We start from the raw sequence: 19963 nt of genomic DNA on the forward strand, positions 1-19963 counted from the left end.
ACATCTGCCACCTGTGGCTCTGGGAAGGGACAATGTGACTTTGAGGTGAGACTCTTCAGCCAGCAGAGGCTCTTGAAGTAGATGACGATGCAAGGCACTGATTTCAATGGACAGTTAAAAACTGTAAGCTATTTTAAAATTGATTTATGCATTATATATTTAATCTTTTATATGAGAAATAAATTATTTTTGAAATAAAAGTCAACATGGCAGTTTCAATGTCAACTTGATTTATGTGACACCACAGATTAAAATTTACAGAGCACCTTGCAGACACTCATTGCAAAACAAGCCTGCAGAGTAGTCGAGTTTCTGGCCCCTGCCTTTGAGGAATTTAAAATACAAGGAGGCCCTGTGGAATGTCCGAGTTATATGCATGCTCTCCATGTATCCACACAGTCTACCTGAGCTTGTCTTGTTCACGTCTTTAAATGTACCAGACAGCTCATGCCGGAGGGCCCCTCTATATGATGTGGGGGGGTTTTCTCTTTTTTTTTCAATTGGGGGAAAATGTACTCCACCTTACATTTGAGAGTCTTACAAAGTAAGCCTTCTTTATGCCAATAAAATTTGGCAAGTTCCACCTAATTTGTAAAATTCTTACTAAAGTAAATGAAAACTCCTGACCTTCTAAATGTCCTCAATTGCTTGTACACTCTAACCCTTATTTCCAAAAACGTAGTCCTCAGAAAGAGGTTTCAGGAACATGTGTCAAAAATTACTTAAGACTGTCTTGGGGGTCATCAGAAATTGTTAAACATGCTAATTCACTCAATTAAAAATAAGAGAAAAGTCATCTTGAAAATATTTAGTTTACATCCATGAAAGATAGAAAAGTAAAATGATATTAAATACTTGTTTTAGTATACAGAAAATATAGTTTGAATACAGTTTAATAAAATGCTACTGTTATATACAAAATATATTTTAATATTCTATGCTTAATAGTTAAAATACCTTCTATAAATTTATTACAAAATTGGAAATGTGAGATATTTCATTTAAAATAAGTATATAATTCAATATAAAATTAATTCAAACATATAAAGTGCTGCATTTTTAAAAATATTCCTAGTTTTCAGCTATTCAACACTTACTCCACCACTTCAAGGCGGAATCCTTGAGAGACCCTGAAAATTCCAGAGCATTCCAGGGGCGCACACTTCTTTGGTCCCTAACCCAGGTGGTGGTCGCGTTCCTTCCCACCCCCAGAAAGTCCCCCAAACCGTGCCATGCTTATTTGTCTCCTGGCCACCGCTGACTTCTCCTCTGGCTGCAACGCACTCCCAGGGTCCCATAGCCAGTCTCATCGCCTTGGCTGCTTCTCACGTTGTCCAAAATGGCTCTAAGCCTATAGCCTCACTGACTCCCCCTGGCTCCGCTTTGTGCTCAAGGTCCTCCCATCGTCCCATCTCTCACAGTCTCACCCCCACCGTCCGGTTTAACTCTGTCCACACCGCGGTGCCACCGCCCCAAGCCGACTGTCTCATCACCTGTGCTCGCTTTCACTTTGTCCGCGAAGCCGTCCCGTCAACTCGAAGCCAAAAGCCTCAGCGCTGCCACCGTGTTTCATTGTGTGCCCAACGCCTTTCCATCCTGCCTCAGCGAATGGTCTCGTCGCCACTTCCAGGATCCCCTGTGTGGACCACACCCATCCATCGTCCGGTGGCCTCATCCCTCCGCAGGGTTTAACTTTGTCTCAAAGCTGTCCAATCGTCCCACCACCAGTACTTTTTCGCCACCGTCCGGTTTCACTTTGTCCGCAACGCGGACTCCTCGTCTCAGAGCCAAGCAGGGCTCCCCTGCGTGAGAAACGCCCTCCCATCACCCCACAGCCAATAGTCTGCGATGTTAGGACAAGGTCTCTTCGCCTATAGGCATCGTCCCAAAGCCAATAGTCTCAAAGCTGTCTGTCTCAACGCCCACGCTGGCTTTCTTTCTTTCTTTCTTTTTTTAAAAAATTAATTAATGTATTTATTTATTTTACTTTACAATACTCTATTGGTTTTGCCATACATCGACATGAATCCGCCACGCGTGTACATAAGTTCCCACTCCTGAACCCCCCTCCCACCTCCCTCCCCATACCATACCTCTGGGTTATCCCAGTGCACCAGCCCCATGCTGGCTTTCATTTTGTCCGCAACGCTATGTATCCTCTGAAAACCAAGACTCTTTGCCACCGCTGACTTCCCCTTTTTGCCCAACGACCTCCCATGGTCCCAGCTCATCGGCAAAGCGGTGTTTTACTTCGACTCCAAGGACATCGCCCAAGGTCTCATCCCAGGCCGTTTCACTTTGTGCATAACGCCTTCCAATCGTGCCATAGGGAATAGTCTCCTGGCCAGCGCCAGGCTCCCCTAAGTGACCAACGCCCTCGCATAGTCCGCGTAGACAAATGTCTCATCGCCGATGCTGGCTTTCACTTTGTCCGCAACGCGTCCCCTCTTCTCAGAGCCACCACCACTTTCCTCTTTATGCCCAACGTCCGCCCGTGGTCCCATCGCCTATAGGCTCACGGCCGCCTCCGGTTTCCCCTTTGTGCACCACATCGCTGTCCTGCCTTCCCATCGCCAAGAATCCCATCTCCCCGGCGGTGTTTCACTTTTCCTCAAAGCTGACCCATACTCAGATCACCCAAGGCCTCATCCCCACCGCCGGGTTTAAATTTGACCTCAACTCTTGACACTGTCCCATAGCAAATGGGCTCATCGCCACTGCCGGGTACCGCCCCGTAGCCGATACTGTCATTACGGCCACTGTGTTTCATTTTGTTCCGAACTCCCTCCCATAGTCCCACAGCACATAGTCTCGGCTCCACCGCGGGATTCGACCCTCCATCCCGGCCCCCACTCCGCCCCCCAATCGTGGTAAAGCCAATAGGCTCAACGCGGCCGCTGTGTTCCCCTTTGTGCCGAACGCTCTCCCATCATCGCACAGCAAAGCGCCTCCTAGCCACGGCCGGATTCGACCGTGTGAGCAACGCCCCAGCAGGTCCCACAGCGAATAGTCTCTGAGCCGCCGCGCTCCGTGTGCGCAACGCCCACTCCCCCGTGTTTCACCTGGTGCAGGACCCCCTCCCATCCTTCCACAGCTTATGGTCTTCAAGCCAAGGCGGGATTCCAGCGTGTTCGCCGCGCTCCCCCCACCCCCCATCAACGACACAGCTGGTTGTCTCCTCCCGGATACGGTGTTTCACTAGGTCAGCAACGGCCCATATGAGCCGGCGGCCAGGAGTGTCTTTCTCACCCTCTAGTTTCACTTTAGGGCACAGCGCTGTCCATCCTCGCATCGCCAATAATCCCATCACCGCTGCGGGTCCCTTTCTCTGAGCTGTGGGTTCCATTCGCCGGAAGCGAGCCCCAATCTGTAAAATCAGCCTCATCTCGCTCAGAAACCCCACCTTGGGGGTTCTTTTCCTTAAACTGGCCAGTTCGAGCTGACATGTGGAAGAAAGGCCACTACTCAGGCGATCTTTCCGAAAATGCAATATTCTCGCTCCCTACTCAGAACAGCGGAAACCAGGCCTTTTCCACAAAAGAGCAAATGATATGCGCACCCTTGAATCAGTGCTCCTATTAAAAGCTCTGTGGAACCTTTGCGTCCTGTCTCTCCAGCAGCCCCACGAGAGTCAACTGAAAACTCTCCTACGACTGCGATTCGAAAGCAAAAACGACGGATCCACAGTGTTCGCGCTCTCGCGGTTGCCTGGAGAAGCAGCCGGTCTGCGGGGTCCATCTCAGCGCTCTTTCTCATCGTTTCGCGGTGCTCGCGCGCCCCCTGCCGGCCGTCTGCAGAAGCACTGACACTCTCTATGGCCCACATCCACTTGTTGGTGGAAGGAGCTGCTGCATCCCTGCTTGCTCTCTTCGCTGGAACGAGCCTGTGATCCACCGCCAGAAACACAGGGAAATCTTCAAACACCTGAAATAGATGCAAAGGATCCGCTCTCAGTCGCGCATAAAGGACAAAGCCGACTTCAGATTTCCTCGGAAAAGAGAGATGATCACTCCAGTGCAGATGACTCAGGGCCCCTCCAAACACTATCTGATGCTCCAGCAGAGCTTCCAACTCTTCACCACGGAGGACAGCCGTGCTACCCTGCAGCCGGGATCAGAGCCTGAAACAACTGGAGCCCATGGAAGGAGACAGTCTGTGCTGTTCTCACGGGACTTCCGGCCCGGCAGTATTTCCAGGGCATCCATCTCTACCTCAGGGAGCTGGAATACAGCCACTTTGCCTGAGAGGCTGTCAGAGTGGACATGAAAAGTGCCTTTCCCTCATGTAGGAATCTTCAAAGAAATGGCAACAATAAGGGTGTTTACATTTGTAACACTCACTAATGAATTCCATTATTGTTTGCTTCCTGTTCCAAAGCGATTGCAGCTCATACTTCCTCTGTCACTGAACACCAAAATGAAAATCTTGATTTTTCAGAAGCAGGTGTGGACAGCAGAACAGAATGTCTTTTCTTGTATAAAGATCTTGTGATCATCATTGAAAAGATCTCTTGATGTCTGCGGGGCTGGTATTTTCTATACTCAGCATTCAGCGTTTCTTTCCCATGGACAGGTTTTCAGGACCCTCTTTCTTAAATATCTTTTTCAGTTAAGTCTAGGTGCTATAGAGATAAAGAATAAACTGTGTGGATTTTCATCATCATAGAAATCTATCTTTCCTTCTCTGAAGAACACAATGCAGGCCTTCCAGGTCAAGAGAATCTTCTGGTTTGCTCTCGTTCAAAGGGTGATTCAGAGACATGGGTACCTTCTGTTTTGTGGCTTTGTCCATCATCAATATGTGACTCCAAGTTTGTGGTACTTCGATCTAGCACACTCGGCAGTAAAGGGAAAAAGTCTGGTGGCTCACAGGGGATGCTTCCAAGCACCAGGACTATACAGGGTGAGAGCACTTCCTCTCATGTTCCATGGCCTGGATTTATCCTCATGGGAATCTCACTGCAAGCAAGTTGGGAAACTATTGGGTGATGAATGGATGAAGAGATAAGTTCAGGGTGCTGACTTTTAAAAATGCGCAACACAAAAGTTGAAAGTTAAGTGTTTGGGGGGCAAAATGAGGACTACAGCCCAGGAGACAGCACCTCAGATAGCTCTGAGAAGCTGTTCCAAAGACACACAGAGCGATATATGTGATTTTGGTGAAGGGGCAATACATGCAATCAGGTGCCTATTTTTTGTGGAAGTTTTCTGCCAGTGTCGTGAAGGTTTCTTGGAGTCACAAGACCAGTCGTCACCATGAAGGGTTTCCATGCTTTTCTAGATGTGAGGAGACAGAAGAACAATTGAGTTCTTAAAATAGGCTCCCGAAAATAGCTCACCTTCTGAAGACTTGTTCTGCCAGTTTTCCCTGCACACAGAATGCCTCACTTCTGCTTTCCACCCGAGATTCCTTTCCAGGGGTGTTGAAACGCAGCTGCAAGAGCACATGATTTAATCCTTGCAGGGAGATGGCAAGCGCCAATGGAACGTGCTAGTTTGTACTTAACAGGGCATGAGGCCAGGTTTCACGTTTGCACTGTTTGTTCAAATGAAGTTCTGGTAGGGGTCGAGGGGAACAAGGATTGTTCTTGCTTGCACACACTTCCTTAAAATACAGTCTGACCCAAATGCTTTTTTTCCAAGTTCAACTTTAGAAAGAATGACAAGAATGCCAGTCATAGTTCACAGTATCATAAGCTGTTTGGAAGAAATGTCCAAGCTGATTCCCAAAGGCATTGCCTGCAGGGAAATATCCACAGTGTAGACACATTACAGGCTGTTTCCTTACTACCTGAGGGAGACAAGAATAATCAGGCAGTTCCTTGCAACTAGGTGAGGATGACTGAAGAAAACGTGATGAGTGAGTCTTCCATTTGGGTCCAGGCCCAAGAGCCTCATCCTGATCCTCTAAATATTGGAAATGGAAAGTTGAAGACAGTCTTCCTAATAATGATCTTCAAAAAATAACTCACACATGCTGTGTGCGAGGACAAAAAAACAAAAACAAATTTTTGTATCCATAAAGAGTTAAGACATAAAATTAATAGCAATTGATGGAACACTATATAAACTATTTGACACATTACTATGCTTATTTTTAATACCACTAACAGTCACTTAATTAGTCTAGCTGTTATCCTGCTAATGAGGTAACATTTATGGTGCAGGAAAATAAATAATACAGGATAAGATAGCAATTTAATAAACATTTGCTGTTCCCCTTTTGTGTTAAAGTAGCAACACACATGTGTATACTTATTTAATATATAGTGTACAAGTGTGTGTATTTATATATGTGTATATATTTTTGTTCAGTTGCTTAGTTATATCTGACTGTCTGTGACCCCATGAACTGTAGCATGCCAGGCATCCCCATACTTCACTATCTCCCAAGTTTGCTCAAACTCATGTCCGTTGAGTCAGTAATGCCAAGCAACCATCTCATCCACTGTCGCCCCCTTCTCCTCCTGCCCTCAATCTTCCACAGCATCAGGGTCATTTTCAAAGGGTCGGTTTCTTCTCAGAAGGTGGCCAAAGTTTTAGAGCTTCAGCTTCAGCATCAGTCCTTTCAATGCATATTCAGGGTTGATGTCCTTTAGGATTGACTGGTTTGATCTCCCTGCAGTCCAAGGGACTCTCAAGACTCTTCCTCAGTACCACAGTTCAAAAACATCAATTCTTCGGCGCTCACTTTCTTTATGATCCAAATCACATCCACACATGACCACTGGAAAAACCATAGCCTTGACTAGATGGACCTTTGTTGGCAACATGGTATCTCTGCTTTTTAACACACTGTCTAGTTTTCTCATATAATTTCTTCCAAGGAGAAAGAGTCTTTTAATTTTGTGGCTGCAGTCACCATCCGTAGTAATTTTGGACCCCAAGAAAATGAAATCTGACAGTGTTGCCACTTTTTCCCCATCTATTTGCCATGAAGTGATGGGACTGTATGCCATGATCTTTGTTTTTTGAATGTTGATGCAAATACATATGTATATGTATTTTTGGGGGGGTCTGGTTTAGCTGTGCCTCAAATTGGTTCTCTGAAAAGGTGGCTAATTTAGGTCAGGGAAACAATAGATGTTATAGAGATTCTGTTTTACATGATGGCTGAAGATTTTCAAATTTGAATTTTTGAAATTGCTATTATAATGGAAAATATATTTATTGAGATTGGCATATTCATTCCACAAAATTCTCTCTGTTTTGTTTTCCATGCATACAATCTGAATTGTGATACACAGAATGAAATATTCTAAATACAAAAGAAATGTTTCAACAATTAGAACATTTAAATAGAATTTGGGACTACAACATTTCCATCTTAAATCCTGATGCTCATCTAAGTTCACATTAATAAAATAAAGTGTAACCACCGCTGCTGTCCAAGTGTTCAAGTGGTTAGAATGTGCCTTCTTAGCCCAGGCCAGTGTCCCGCCACGTCAGGGAACCCACTTTTTCTTAGGTACTTTTATGCAGTTTTCATACTGCTGCCTCTTCTTTGTCATTTGTATCTCCGTTTGTAAAAGCTGTGCTAACGCTCCTACAATCTTTTCTGTTTCCACTTCGAGGTTTATTGCAAAAACAGGAACAGAAAATGGAAATGAATAGAATAGTTAAAGTATTTCCTTCATGATTTTTCAAGAGATCAAAACTTTCCACTCATTCAACATTTCTAGAAAGTAAAAGTAAGCTGTGAATGAAGAAGTAATGCACAAAGGTAAAGAGAAAGTAAATGATGTAGTTGAAAAACGTACAGTGACATCTCTGCCAAATGACAAAATGTCACTTAACTACACAAACAGGGATGCAGAGCTCTACAGATGACAGATTTCAGAGCAGCTTATGTGACACTGTTTAGCTGCAGACAGAGCCAAGGAGGGTGGCAGGCTCTTAGGCACAGTGTTACCTAAAAGGGTAGAGGACCGCTCTGCTAACTCCCAGTTACTATTTATTTATCTTTATTTGTCTGTTTACATTTCTCCCTCTTCATGGAGGTTATTGGATTCTGAGGATATAGACCTATTAACTCACCCTGAAAAGAGAGTCGGGTACAGACTGGACGGTCACCCTATTCATGTGTGAGAGGTCAGCTGTTCCCTGGAAGCTACTAGATGTAGTGTTTGGACAGCACATCATGTTCACGCAGAGATGAGATTAGATGTGATAATGTTGACCAGTGAGCTGAGCATTAAGGGAAGGGAAACAGGTCATCGCAGGGAAATTCTATCCAGTTTCCATAGATGGATGTGTGAATTTTCTGCCTCGTGGGAACAGTTAACAGATACTGAAAGCTTGTATGTCCAAGCATTGTCAGAAGTACGTTATGTCCTACAATCTTCAGAAAAATCCAGTGAAACTTCTGTGATGATCAGTTCCATTTAAGAGGAGAAACCGTAGTGCCGCAGGTCACACAGGCAGTGCAGGCTGGAGCTGTGACATCAACCCAGGGATCTTGCCCCATGTCCACTGTCTCATGCACTGGACCGAGCTGTCTGCTCTGACAAGGTGCTTCCTTCTTTAGAGGAACACTAAATAAGGTCTTCCTTTCCAGCTCCTATTCTTCATTGTCACAAAAGTTCCATTCACTCATTCCAGGGACATTACAATCATTAGATGACAGCTGAATACACAGTTCCCTTTGCACCTGATAAGTTCCAATCCTGTATTTCAAGTGGCAGATTATGGCAACTAAAGAGCAACTCTGAGAGTCTCTGTTTCCACCTGAGACAATATTTTGAGAAATTATCCAGAAAGTTAAAAAATCCATTTAAATTTCTCTTACTATCTTTGTTTTCAGAAGATTCTCATTTTCTGAAACAGTCTTCAAATACTAGGTCTACTCAAACTTTGGTGTGTATAGTTCTCTTCAAAGTACTTCTGGGACAGAGCTGAAGCTGCAGTACTTCGGGGCCTGATGGGAAGAGCCCACTCACTGGAAAAGACCCTGATGCTGGGAAAGATTGAGGGCAGGATGAGAAGGGGACAACAGAGGATGAGATGATTCGATCACATTGGATTGACTCAATGAACATGAATTTTAACAAACTCTGACTTCCCTGGTGGCTCAGATGTTAAAGCGTCTATCTACAATGTGGGAGACCTGGGTTCGATCCCTGGGTTGGGAAGTTCCCTGGAGAAGAAAATGGCAACCCACTCCACTACTCTTGCCTAGAAAATCCCATGGACAGAGGAGCCTGGTGTCCATGGGGTCGCAAAGAGTCGGACACGACTGAGCGACTTCACTTCATTTTACTTCACTGAGAGATAGAGGAGGACAGGGAAGCCTGGCGTCCTGTAGTCCGTGGGATCAAAGAGAGTGGACATGCCTTAGTGACGAATGACAATGGGACAGAGACCCCTCTGTGCCCTTCCTCTGGGACACACACCTTCCTGGATTCTCCACTTGTGCCATTACTGCCTTTAGGGAGCTTACAATCTCTCAGGGCAGTCAAATGTTACATAATTAGAGGGATTACTTAATTACAACTGTATGTTATGTAGTTTATGGAAAATGCTTAAGGTTAATGAGAAATAATATGGAGGCTGAAGAGTACAGTGGTCAAGTACCACTTATGCAGTTAATCCTGACTGTTAGCAAGTTAAGTAATCTCTCTGAGTTTTCACTTTTCCTTATTTGCAAACCGGAGAAGGCAATGGCAACCCACTCCACTACTCTTGCCTGTAAAATCCCAGGGAGCCTGGGGGAGCCTGGTGGGCTGCCATCTATGGGGTTGCACAGAGTCAGACACCACTGAAGCGACTTAGCAACAGTAGCAGCAGTATTTGCAAACATGTCAATAATTATAGTAATTATCTCATAGGAAAGCTGTGAAGATTAATTCATGTTTATTATAAACACTTTGCTGAGACCCTGTATGCAAAAATTTCTGTCATGAATATTATTAAAAATTATCTGTACCTTACAGAATTGGTAAGACATGTATTACAAGGGTTGAATGTCATTGCAACCTCAGTATCCCTTAGTGCATGGTAGATTATCACTTCCTAGTGAAATATCTAAGGAGATGAGAGTATCTGTACAATCACACAAAGACTGAAGCAAAGTATCCTCTGAAATATTGCAGTGGTAGAGGAGAAAGAGAAATAAACACAGGCACACATGAATTTTTTAGGACAACCAGCACCTTAATAAGTGCCTTGTGGATTATACTTGCAAAATAACTCATTTTTAACAAATGATATCAGTGATATTGTTCTCTATAATGTCTCCAGGGAGCTTAAGGCCTATTCAGGTGAAATCATAAAGGTACATACTGAATGAAATTTTTTAAAGAAGAGGGAAAAGGGTAAATGAGGAAAAAATGAGAAAAATCAAAAGCTTCTCTTATAAGCTGTTTTCATACTGAATATTTCTTGGTGACCTGGAAAAGCCACCTGTTGTATGAATATTTATTCCTTCTCTGACTTTGATCAGACTCTTCTCCGAGGAGCAACTAAGGAGGTGTGAAAAGCATAATATACGGCTGTGTAGCTATCAACCACAGTGGCACGCATGATTTGATGTCTCCCACATAGGCACTCATGGCAAAAATTAGCACTTTTATTGATTTCCTTACAAAGAGTAGAAAAAGAGAGGAAAGGGCAAATGTGGAAAAACCCAGAAGATGAAAGTATCTCAATTCACTCTTTAGGAGCCACCCATCACCCCAAGCCCTCAGAACTCGTCTAGACCTCCCCTGCAGGCGGTCCTGCAAGCCCCTAGAGTCCCAGTGGCCCTCCCTGTCTCTGTGCTGCTGGCCCTGGTGATGCTCTGCTCCAGCCCTACATGTTCCCTTGGCTGTGAGCTGCCACGGCAATATGGAAAGCTTCGCACTTGGAGTCAGAAGGAGAGAGTACCCACTGTGTCCTGTCTGAGGGACAGGACTGACTTCAGATTTCCTCAGACCCTGGTGCACGGGACCAGGCTTGAGAAGACAGAAGCCACAGCTGTTGTGCACGAGTTGCTCCAGCAGACCTTCCAGCTCTTCAGCACCACGGGCTCTTCTGCAGGTCAGGACAAGAGCCTCCTGGACAGATTCCTCGTGGGACTTGATCAGCAGCTGGAGGACCTGGAAGCATGTCTGAGGGAGGGAAGGACGCCAGAACAGTCACCTTTAGGGAGTGAGAACTCCAGATTGGCTGTGAAGAGTTACTTCCAGCGAATCAGTGTGTATCTCAAAGAGAAAGAATACAGCCGCTGTGCCTGGAAGGTTGTCAGCGCAGAAGGTGCTTGGTCTTTGCCAACGAGCTCGTCGGAAAACTCAGGAAATAAAGAAGGCGTTGAATCTGAAAACAGTTCATCAGGTCAGCGAAGTGGCTATTTTCTAAGACTCAAAGTGCAACCTTTAACTCTATTTTTGTGTTAGATGAAACATAAGTAATGGCTAATATATGGGATGATTTAAATGTAGGTTAAAGGTTTAGTTACCCTAACTGTTCAAAACAGATTTAAGAATCCATTTTCCATATCTTAAAAAGTTGTAATATTTATTTATTTATCAGAAATATTTAGGCTGTTCATAGCATTTAAATCTTTATCATTCATAAGATATTTGCTTTGTACTCTATTTTGTATAAGACTACTCTTCTTTTTCAGTGGAGAAAATAAAAGTAATTTGAAAAGAAACAAACTGAATTGCACACACGTTTGAATAAAACCTAACGCAAAGCCTGATCCTACAAGATAAGCCTATACTGAATTCACCTGAATATAGAGGGAATGGGGTCACCCACCCTGGGTCATAGAAGGAACAAGGGACAATGTGAGGAGGGACTGAATGTGATTCTTGAGACATAGACTAGAGGAGGGAGGGAGATGGGTGGAGAAAAGCCCAGGTCATGGACTCAGGTGCCTGCCTGGGGCCTGTAAGAACAGGAGCGCCTTCAAGGGTTAGTGGAGAACCACATACATCATGCAGAGAAGGCAATGGCGACACACTCCAGTACTCGTGCCTGGAGAATCCCAGCAACACGGGAGCCTGGTAGGCTGCAGTCCATGGGGTCGCTAAGAGTCGGACACGACTGAGTGACTTCACTTTCACTCTTCATTTTCATGCATTGGAGAAGCAAATGGCAACCCACTCCAGTGTTCGTGCCTGAAGAATCCCAGTGACGGTGGAGACTAGTGGGCCGCCGTCTATGGAGTAGCACACAGTCGGACACGACTGAAGCGACTTAGCAGCAGCAGCAGCAGCACATCCATCATGGGAGGTCAATCTGCATCTGTGGAGTCTAGGATCCTGGAGTAGGGTGAGGAAGGGAGAGGAAGTTTTCTACACTTGGCCATTCCTGAGAAAAGAGTCTTCCTGAACTCTTCAAATGGAGGCAAGAAGAACAAGGAAGGCTGAGGACTGCAGACACAGCTAAGAGAGGCCATGCAGAACCAGTAGCTGCCATGAAAAATGTGACTCTAAGGAAGTAAAAGGGTTTCTCAAGCTTATTTGTATATATTAAACACACATGTCATCGCTAAACTTTGGATAATTCATTCAAAGGAATGCCTACCCTTGACTTCTAGGAGGATGCACTGTAATCCTCAGCACTTCCTCCCAGTGCAGAAATCCCCAGCGTGCTCTCTGCATTCACTCTACATGAAGGCGTCCTCTCCATTCATACAGCTGTGTCCTTCTCCATTACGGTTTCTGGTTGTCAATTTCCCCTTACGACTGCAAACCACCAGCTAAAAGCAGAACCAGAGTGAAAGTTCTAGCTCTGTCAGACACTCTCCTGTGACGTCACCTGCTCTGCCTGCCAAGCACTGCGGGTCCAGACTGTCCAGCCTCCCAGAGAAACACAGTAAATAGAGGGAACCCCGCCCCACAGTGAGCAATGGTGGAGACACCAGGGGCTCCTCTGAGCGTCCGCTGCTGCTAAGTCACTTCAGTCAAGTCCGACTCTGTGCGACCCAATAGATGGCAGCCCACCAGGCTCTGCCATCCCTGGCAAGAACACTGGAGTGGGTTGCCATTTCCTTTTCCAATGCATGAAAGTGAAAAGTGAAAGTGAAGTCACTCAGTCATGTCCGACTCTGCGACCCCATGGACTGCAGTCTATCAGGCTCCTCCGTCCGTGGGATTCTCCAGGCAAGAGTATTGGAGTGGGTGGCCATTGCTTTCTCCTCTGAGCGTGCACCTAGGCTATTTCATGTGCTGGTTGCACTAGGAGGAACTCACCTGGTTCAGGAATCTCTTTTGAAAAAACCCCAAAGCACCGGAAACTTGGAGTTGAAAGTCAGCAGCAGCTTGAGAACTTGGAAGGAGAATAGAGATGTTTAAAGTGTTTCCTGGAGCAGCAGCGGGTCCTCAGGACACAGAACAGCACAGATGGGCTGCACTGAGGCAAGTGCTTCTCACAACATTCCTTTTCAGAGACGGAGAAGACTGAAGCGGATGCTGAGAGCAGAGACAGAGCACGAAGGCCTGGCCACCAGCTGTGTCCCCAGCACGGGAGACACTCACCCCACAGCAGTCTGCAGAGTCCTGGAAGGGGCGACGGTCACTCCCGTCACAACTGCAGACTTGTGTCTTCCTTAGGACCCAGCAAGTTATCAGAGAGCAGGGCAAGAGGTGCCTGGGGACAATGCAATCCAAGGAAGTTCTTAAATTCCATCCTGGTGTCTTTGCATCTCTGAGAGACAAACCCAATCAAACAAGATTGAAGAGAAGGGGCACAGGCAGGGCTTTTAATACATTTAGCAACAGGGGGACAGAGCCTTCCTCGCAGGACATATGTTAGTAACATGCACATCGGAAAAGAACAATTTCTCAAAGTAACAAAGATCTTTGTGGAAATTCACGTATTTAATGTGGGCAATCTTCAGGACATTGATGGATCAATCATCTTTCTCTTCTTTCTTTGCAACATACAGCGCTCAGCAGCTATATGTAAAGTCAGAGGGACTTCTGAAATAATTTTATTCATTTATTCATTTCTCACTGTGCTGTGTCTTCACTGCCGCACGGACTTCTCTCTAGTTGTGGCAGAGGTGGGTCCTCTCTAGTTGTGGGGCACAGGCTTCTCGCTGTGGGAGCCTCTCTTGTTGGGGAGCTCAGGCTCCAGTGCACTTGGCTTCGGTGGTGAGGGCCCGGGGTCTAGAGCACAGGGCAGGAGCTGTGCCCCTGGGCTCACTGTCCTGCAGCACGTGCAGCCTCTAGGACCGCATGGGGTCCTGTTGGCAGGTGGACTCCTCACCACTGAGCCTCCAGGGAAGCCCCTCAGGGAACGTTTAAAGTACATTGAGAGGTTTGGAAACCTTCTTGAGGATTAGGGTCCTAAACAAGTAAAAAACATTCTGATATTATCGCTAAAAATACCATTTCATTAACAAATTATTTTCTAAATAACCTTTTCATGTCAGTTCTATAGTATTACTTAATGATGTTTAATAGGTTGAGCTAGAAAGTTTTTAAAAAGATAACTATACAAGGCCTTGAGGCTTACTTCACAATTCAAGCCAGTTTCTCCCTGCTAAGGACAAAAATGTTCACTGCTCTGTCTAGGAAGCACATGTGCGCTTCCATCTGGGTCACGCATAGGCCTCTTCGACACCCACATCTTGACCAGAGGTTGGACATAGAGTAGAGCTTCTTCACTGGACTCCGTCAGTAGACACCGGGGTGACCCGGCGGGACTGGAGGTGAAAAACGCAGGTGTCTTCCTTTCGAATGAGAACAGCAGGTTACCTGAGGAGATCTCCTGGAAGGGGTCCTTGTCAACAAAAAAAAACACACCCCAAAACATGACTCCCGAGAGTTCACTTTATTGGGAGGACTTGCTGAGGACTGCAGGCCAGAGCGCAGCCCCCCTCAGCCCTGAGGACCTGCCCCACGCACGCAGAGGAGGTCAGCATGCATGCGACTGTGGTGAGGGGCGACGTGCAGATAGACTCACATCTCGGGAGAAAGTGGCCGAGAATCAGCAGGAACAGATGTCTCTCTGAAAGATTTTAGAGCTTTCTACCCATGAGAAGTTGTAAAATTGGGTTCATCAATTTTCTCCGGAAATTATCTAACTATCAGAAGGCCTCTTGTGTCAGTTTTCCCAGAGCACAGAGTGCCTCATTCCTGATCTCAACCCTGAACTCCCATCAGGGCGTGTTGGAGGTCAGGGACTGCAGTGGGTAGAGACTTCATTCTGCAGAACCTGATGCTGAAAGATGTTTTCATTGTCATCCTGAAGGAGAAACGTCAGAACTCATGTGGCGAGAGACTGTTACCTGCTTTTTCTTTGTTCACATTGGAGGAGGAAATGGCAGCCCATTGTAGTGTTCTTGCCTAGAGAATCCCAGGGACAGGTGAGCCTGGTGAGCTGCCGTCTATGGGGTTGAACAGCGTCGGAAACGACTAAAGCGACTCAGCAGCAGCAGCAGCAGCAGCAGCAGCAGCAGCAGCAAGCTCACAAGAAAGGTCAAGAGGTTTAAATACATAGAAAGTAGGGCTTACCTCTCATAGGGTTAACAAAATCATTTTACTATATTTCATTGAAGAAACCACTCATAAAAGCTTAGACTTCCTCGAGGCTTGTGTGATCGGACTTCCCCAACCAGGGATTGAAATCAGGTCACAGCAGTGAAAGTGCTGGACCCTAACCACTAGACAATGAGCAAACTCCTGCTTTTCTTTAAGCTGGCAGAACAATCTACTCCCTTCCAACTACCTCATAGTGATTTTGTCTATTTATGATTAGATCTTGATTTTGTGGTCTTCAGACCACACAATTGGCCCTACAAAACAATAGGTCATGACCCTTTGGCCTTTGAAATGGATTAAGGGGTCATTGTCAACTCATTCTCCTCCTATCACTTATTTCATTGGTTCCTTAATGTCGTGTTCATTTGCACCCCTCCTTTTTTTTTTAATCAGATCGGTCAGATAAATCAAAGCCCCCAAGGTTTGCTCTTGAATCTTTGCTATGATTGGAACAGTTCATTTGTCTAGATTTATGTTTTTCTCCAGGAGTATAAGTAAGTGTGATCCTAAGAGTTAATGAGAGGATTCAGTTAAAATTCTAAAGAACTTGAACAGTGACTAGTCCATTAGTAGCAGGTTTTCAAATTCAGCTATTATGTTTAATATCATAATTAGTATTATCCAGATTAAGTTCAGGATGTTTTGCAATCATTTAATTCTACTTCATTCTAGTTTTTTTCAAAGCATCTTCTCCTTGCCTGAGTGGATGTATTACCTAGACAGATGCTCAGCAAGGCTGGTCTCCAAGACTCTGCCAGAGAGGGTTAGTATTCCAGCAACTGGCATTCTAGTGGTCCCTCTCTTGATAGGTGATGGGCTTCACTTCTTCCTTCTCTCCTGAAACGAATCCAACGTGCATTAATTGAAAGAAAAATGAGGTAGCTGATCTTGCAAAGCAAATGACAGTCGCTTGACCCGGGACTTACCCTTTGTTGAGCTTCTGTCAGCAGCAGCCGTGGCCCAGCCTTTCTGTTGTTCATACTGGCCTCATGCTTGCCCTCTGCCACAGCCTCATCCCCAGCTGTGCTGCACTGAAGTTTGCTAACTCAGAAGACATCATTGTGTCGGGGAAAACCACTTCTCTTCGTTCATATTCAGACATTCAGACTTAGATTAGTTTTCTTTTTGCCCACAAAACAACTGTGGAGCCTTAATTTTAGAAAAGTGGCAAAGGGAAACAACAACAACAAAACTAACATCTTAAATATGACAGAGCTCAGCCCCTCTGCCTTTCTTCACTTCGCTTTATCTTTCTAACCTCAACGTGAATTAGAACTAGAGCAGGAGCAGCAAGACAAAGCCTGGCCAGCAAGTCACTGAAAGAATGTAGAAACTAAGTGAAACATTATACTCAAGTAAAGGAAAGAAGGCTATTTCTCCCAGAACCAGTAGCCTGGTTCTCACTGTCCTTCGTTCTCAGAGGAAGAAAGAGACAGAGGAACAGAGATGCCCAGTGGAATCAACTGCCTGAATGAATGACTGAAACTCACTAGATTCCGTGACATAAGCTTCCAGTGAGAGACAGGATCACTGAATGTCCTTCCTCCAGCTCTGAAACTCTGAGCAGAAAAGTGTTGAACAGTTTAAGTAAAAGTGTTGAATAATAAAAACGTTCTCATTTAATTGACAGATATCCAATCGGATGGGTACATTTGAAGTTATTGGGAAATAGGTAAAATCAATACTTTAAACTGATGATATTTTCTTTGATTATATTGTGAATACATAAATGAAAATCAAAAAAGGAAGTGAAAGTGTATTAAAACAATTAGAAAATGAAAATTACCATGTTCCCTATTTAATGGCCTCGCTTAGAAAGCATGGCATCAGAGAACCTACCTCAAGGTTCCCCCAGACGCCGTCTCAGCCAGCCCAGCAGCAGCCGCATCTTCCCCATGGCCTTCGTGCTCTCTCTACTCATGGCCCTGGCGCTGGTCAGCTACGGCCCGGGAGGATCCCTGGGCTGTGACCTGTCTCAGAACCATGTTCTCATTGGCAGGAAGAACCTCAGGCTCCTGGGCCAAATGAGGAGACTCTCCCCTCGCTTCTGTCTGCAGGACAGAAAAGACTTCGCTTTCCCCCAGGAGATGGTGGAGGGCGGCCAGCTCCAGGAGGCCCAGGCCATCTCTGTGCTCCATGAGATGCTCCAGCAGAGCTTCAACCTCTTCCACACAGAGCGCTCCTCTGCTGCCTGGGACACCACCCTCCTGGAGCAGCTCCGCACTGGACTCCATCAGCAGCTGGACGACCTGGACGCCTGCCTGGGGCAGGTGATGGGAGAGGAAGACTCTGCCCTGGGAAGGACGGGCCCCACCCTGGCCGTGAAGAGGTACTTCCAGGGCATCCATGTCTACCTGCAAGAGAAGGGATACAGCGACTGCGCCTGGGAAACTGTCAGAGTGGAAATCATGAGATCCTTGTCTTCATTAGCCAGCTTGCAAGAAAGGTTAAAAATGATGGTGGAGGCCTGAATTTACCTTGACATGACTCTCGCTGACTAAGACGCCACATCACCCTTGTACGCTCCCCTGAGGTCATTTGAGAAGACTCTGATTTCTGCTTTAGCCACAGTGTTTCCTGAATTCAATCAAAAGTACTTTCTCAGTAGCAATAAGCAAGTAGATATAAAAAGTATTCAACTGCACAGGGATCAGTCTGTAAGGGATGACTGCCCTGATGTTATTTATGTTTATTTATGTATTTATTTTATCTCATCATATCTATATTTTCATGTAAAAATGTTTGTCTGCATTGTAATAAAATTTAGAAAATACGTTCATTTCCTTATTCTAATTTGTTTTATTTATTAATTCCTTATGAAAGTAATTACTTTTTTCATTATGAAGGACTAAATACTTATTTGGTCTACATAAACCTATTGTGGAATAACATGTGTCCATTTATACTACAGAATAGTTGTATCACTTTTCAGGAAATGATTGTCAAAAGGTAGAATTTCTGGATCCTTGGCAGTCAAAAGGATAGGAATCTATGCTTCCAGTATGAGACGCTCAGGTGCCATGGATACCTGGTCAGGGAACTAAGATCCTGCAAGCTGTGGAGTGCAGCCCCCTCCACCCAAAAGAAACAGGTAGAAAGGAGTCTCTGAAACGGAGGTAGATGAGTAGTCCTGAAGCCACAAGTATAACTATTTATACCCAATTACAGAGAATGGTTGGTGTCAGTATGTGGGGGGAGGACTCCCCTCCTCCAGGGAAGCTGCGAACATGCGGTGCTGAGTGGCTGAGCCTGACACCTGTTACTCTTCCTCCTGCCTTCTCCTCGGTCCTGCTTTACTGAACAATCCACTCCCTTACACTATATCTTCACTGCCTCCAACACAGGAGCTCTGTTCTGTGATGGTTTCTGGCTTCAAAGTTTCTCTGAGTGGAAATCACTGGAAGAGAGCACAAGTGAAAGGAGAGCTCCAGAAGTTTCAAAGCCTTTGAATGCAGCTCTGCTATTTAACAGCAGTGTGACCCTGAAAAATATCACAAACACTGAGGAGATGGATATGGCAACCCCCTCCAGTATTCTTTCTTGAAAATCCCATGGACAGAGGAGCCTGGTGGGCTACAGTCCATGGGTCACAGGAGTTGGACATGACTGAACCAACTTAGCATGCACGCAGGCATGCATTCAGTCTTGATCTTCTTCTCAAATATGGGAAAATAACAGTAGTTTTTCATAGGACTACTGTTTGGATCAATGAGTCCATATTACAAGAAGCATAAAAGTGTGCTTCGCACAGATAATCAGGACAGTGAGTCCCAGAGTAGCTGCCCACAGGGAGCAGACTGGTCAGCTGGCCTGAGGCAGTGACTGAAAGGCAACACTGGAAAGATGCTAGGTCTTTGGTAAAAATATTTAACTTGGGTGCTAGTTTCACAGTATATTCAGTGTGTGAACTCTCCTGTGCTCAGTGCTGAAGACAATTCCAATTTCCGTGTTTCAGACTTCTAGAAGTATTCTTACGAAGTCATAGAAATTCTTTGAGAAAGAAGGATTAGTAGAAAATGCTTTGATCTACTATAAAAATGAATAATAGGGAAATCATAGAGATCTCGTACGAATGCAGAAAATCACACACATTACTCCTTAATAATGTTTCTTGCTTCTTTAGTATGAGTACTACTCTACTACTTCTTGAAGACATTTCTGAAATCACCTTCTCAACTCTCTGTTGGGTTTCCGTCTTTCAGCAGCAAGGTAGAGGCAGGAAGAAATGTGCAAGGGCCATGCAGTGTGAGGTTCTGCTCTCCAATCCTGGGCTGTCCTGGGTTTGATCCTAGTTGTTTTCCATGAAGACTTTAGTGCCTAAGTGCTGGCAGGGTCACCTCCTAGAGCTGTTCCTTCTCAGAAATTAGTGCCTTTAGAGGAGAGACTGCTACAAGTGTATGCAGGTGTCTTATAACGGAAGCGAGAGTCTTTCTCTGAACAAGGGGCCATGAAGTCAATATCATTGGTCAAAACACATAAATCTTGCACATG

General features: G+C 45.3%; 1 protein-coding gene and 1 pseudogene across 1 annotated transcript; both read left to right on the forward strand.

The window, feature by feature from the left end:
* Window positions 1-8249: 8249 nt before the first annotated feature.
* Window positions 8250-11277, forward strand: LOC138080684 (interferon alpha-3-like; annotated as a pseudogene).
* A 6090-nt stretch (window positions 11278-17367) lies between these two features.
* Window positions 17368-17943, forward strand: LOC138080948 (interferon omega-1-like). Its single transcript, XM_068973856.1, has one exon. The coding sequence runs from the start codon at window positions 17368-17370 to the stop codon at window positions 17941-17943; it is 576 nt and encodes a 191-aa protein (XP_068829957.1).
* The last annotated feature ends 2020 nt before the right edge of the window (window positions 17944-19963 follow it).

This window comes from Capricornis sumatraensis, chromosome 6 (assembly GCF_032405125.1).
Source record: "Capricornis sumatraensis isolate serow.1 chromosome 6, serow.2, whole genome shotgun sequence".
Classification (NCBI taxonomy): domain Eukaryota; kingdom Metazoa; phylum Chordata; class Mammalia; order Artiodactyla; family Bovidae; genus Capricornis; species Capricornis sumatraensis.

What these genes read in the sequence shown, in the direction of transcription:
- LOC138080948 (XM_068973856.1), top strand. Translation starts at nt 17,368, where the DNA reads ATGGCCTTCGTGCTCTCTCTACTCATGGCCCTGGCGCTGGTCAGCTAC.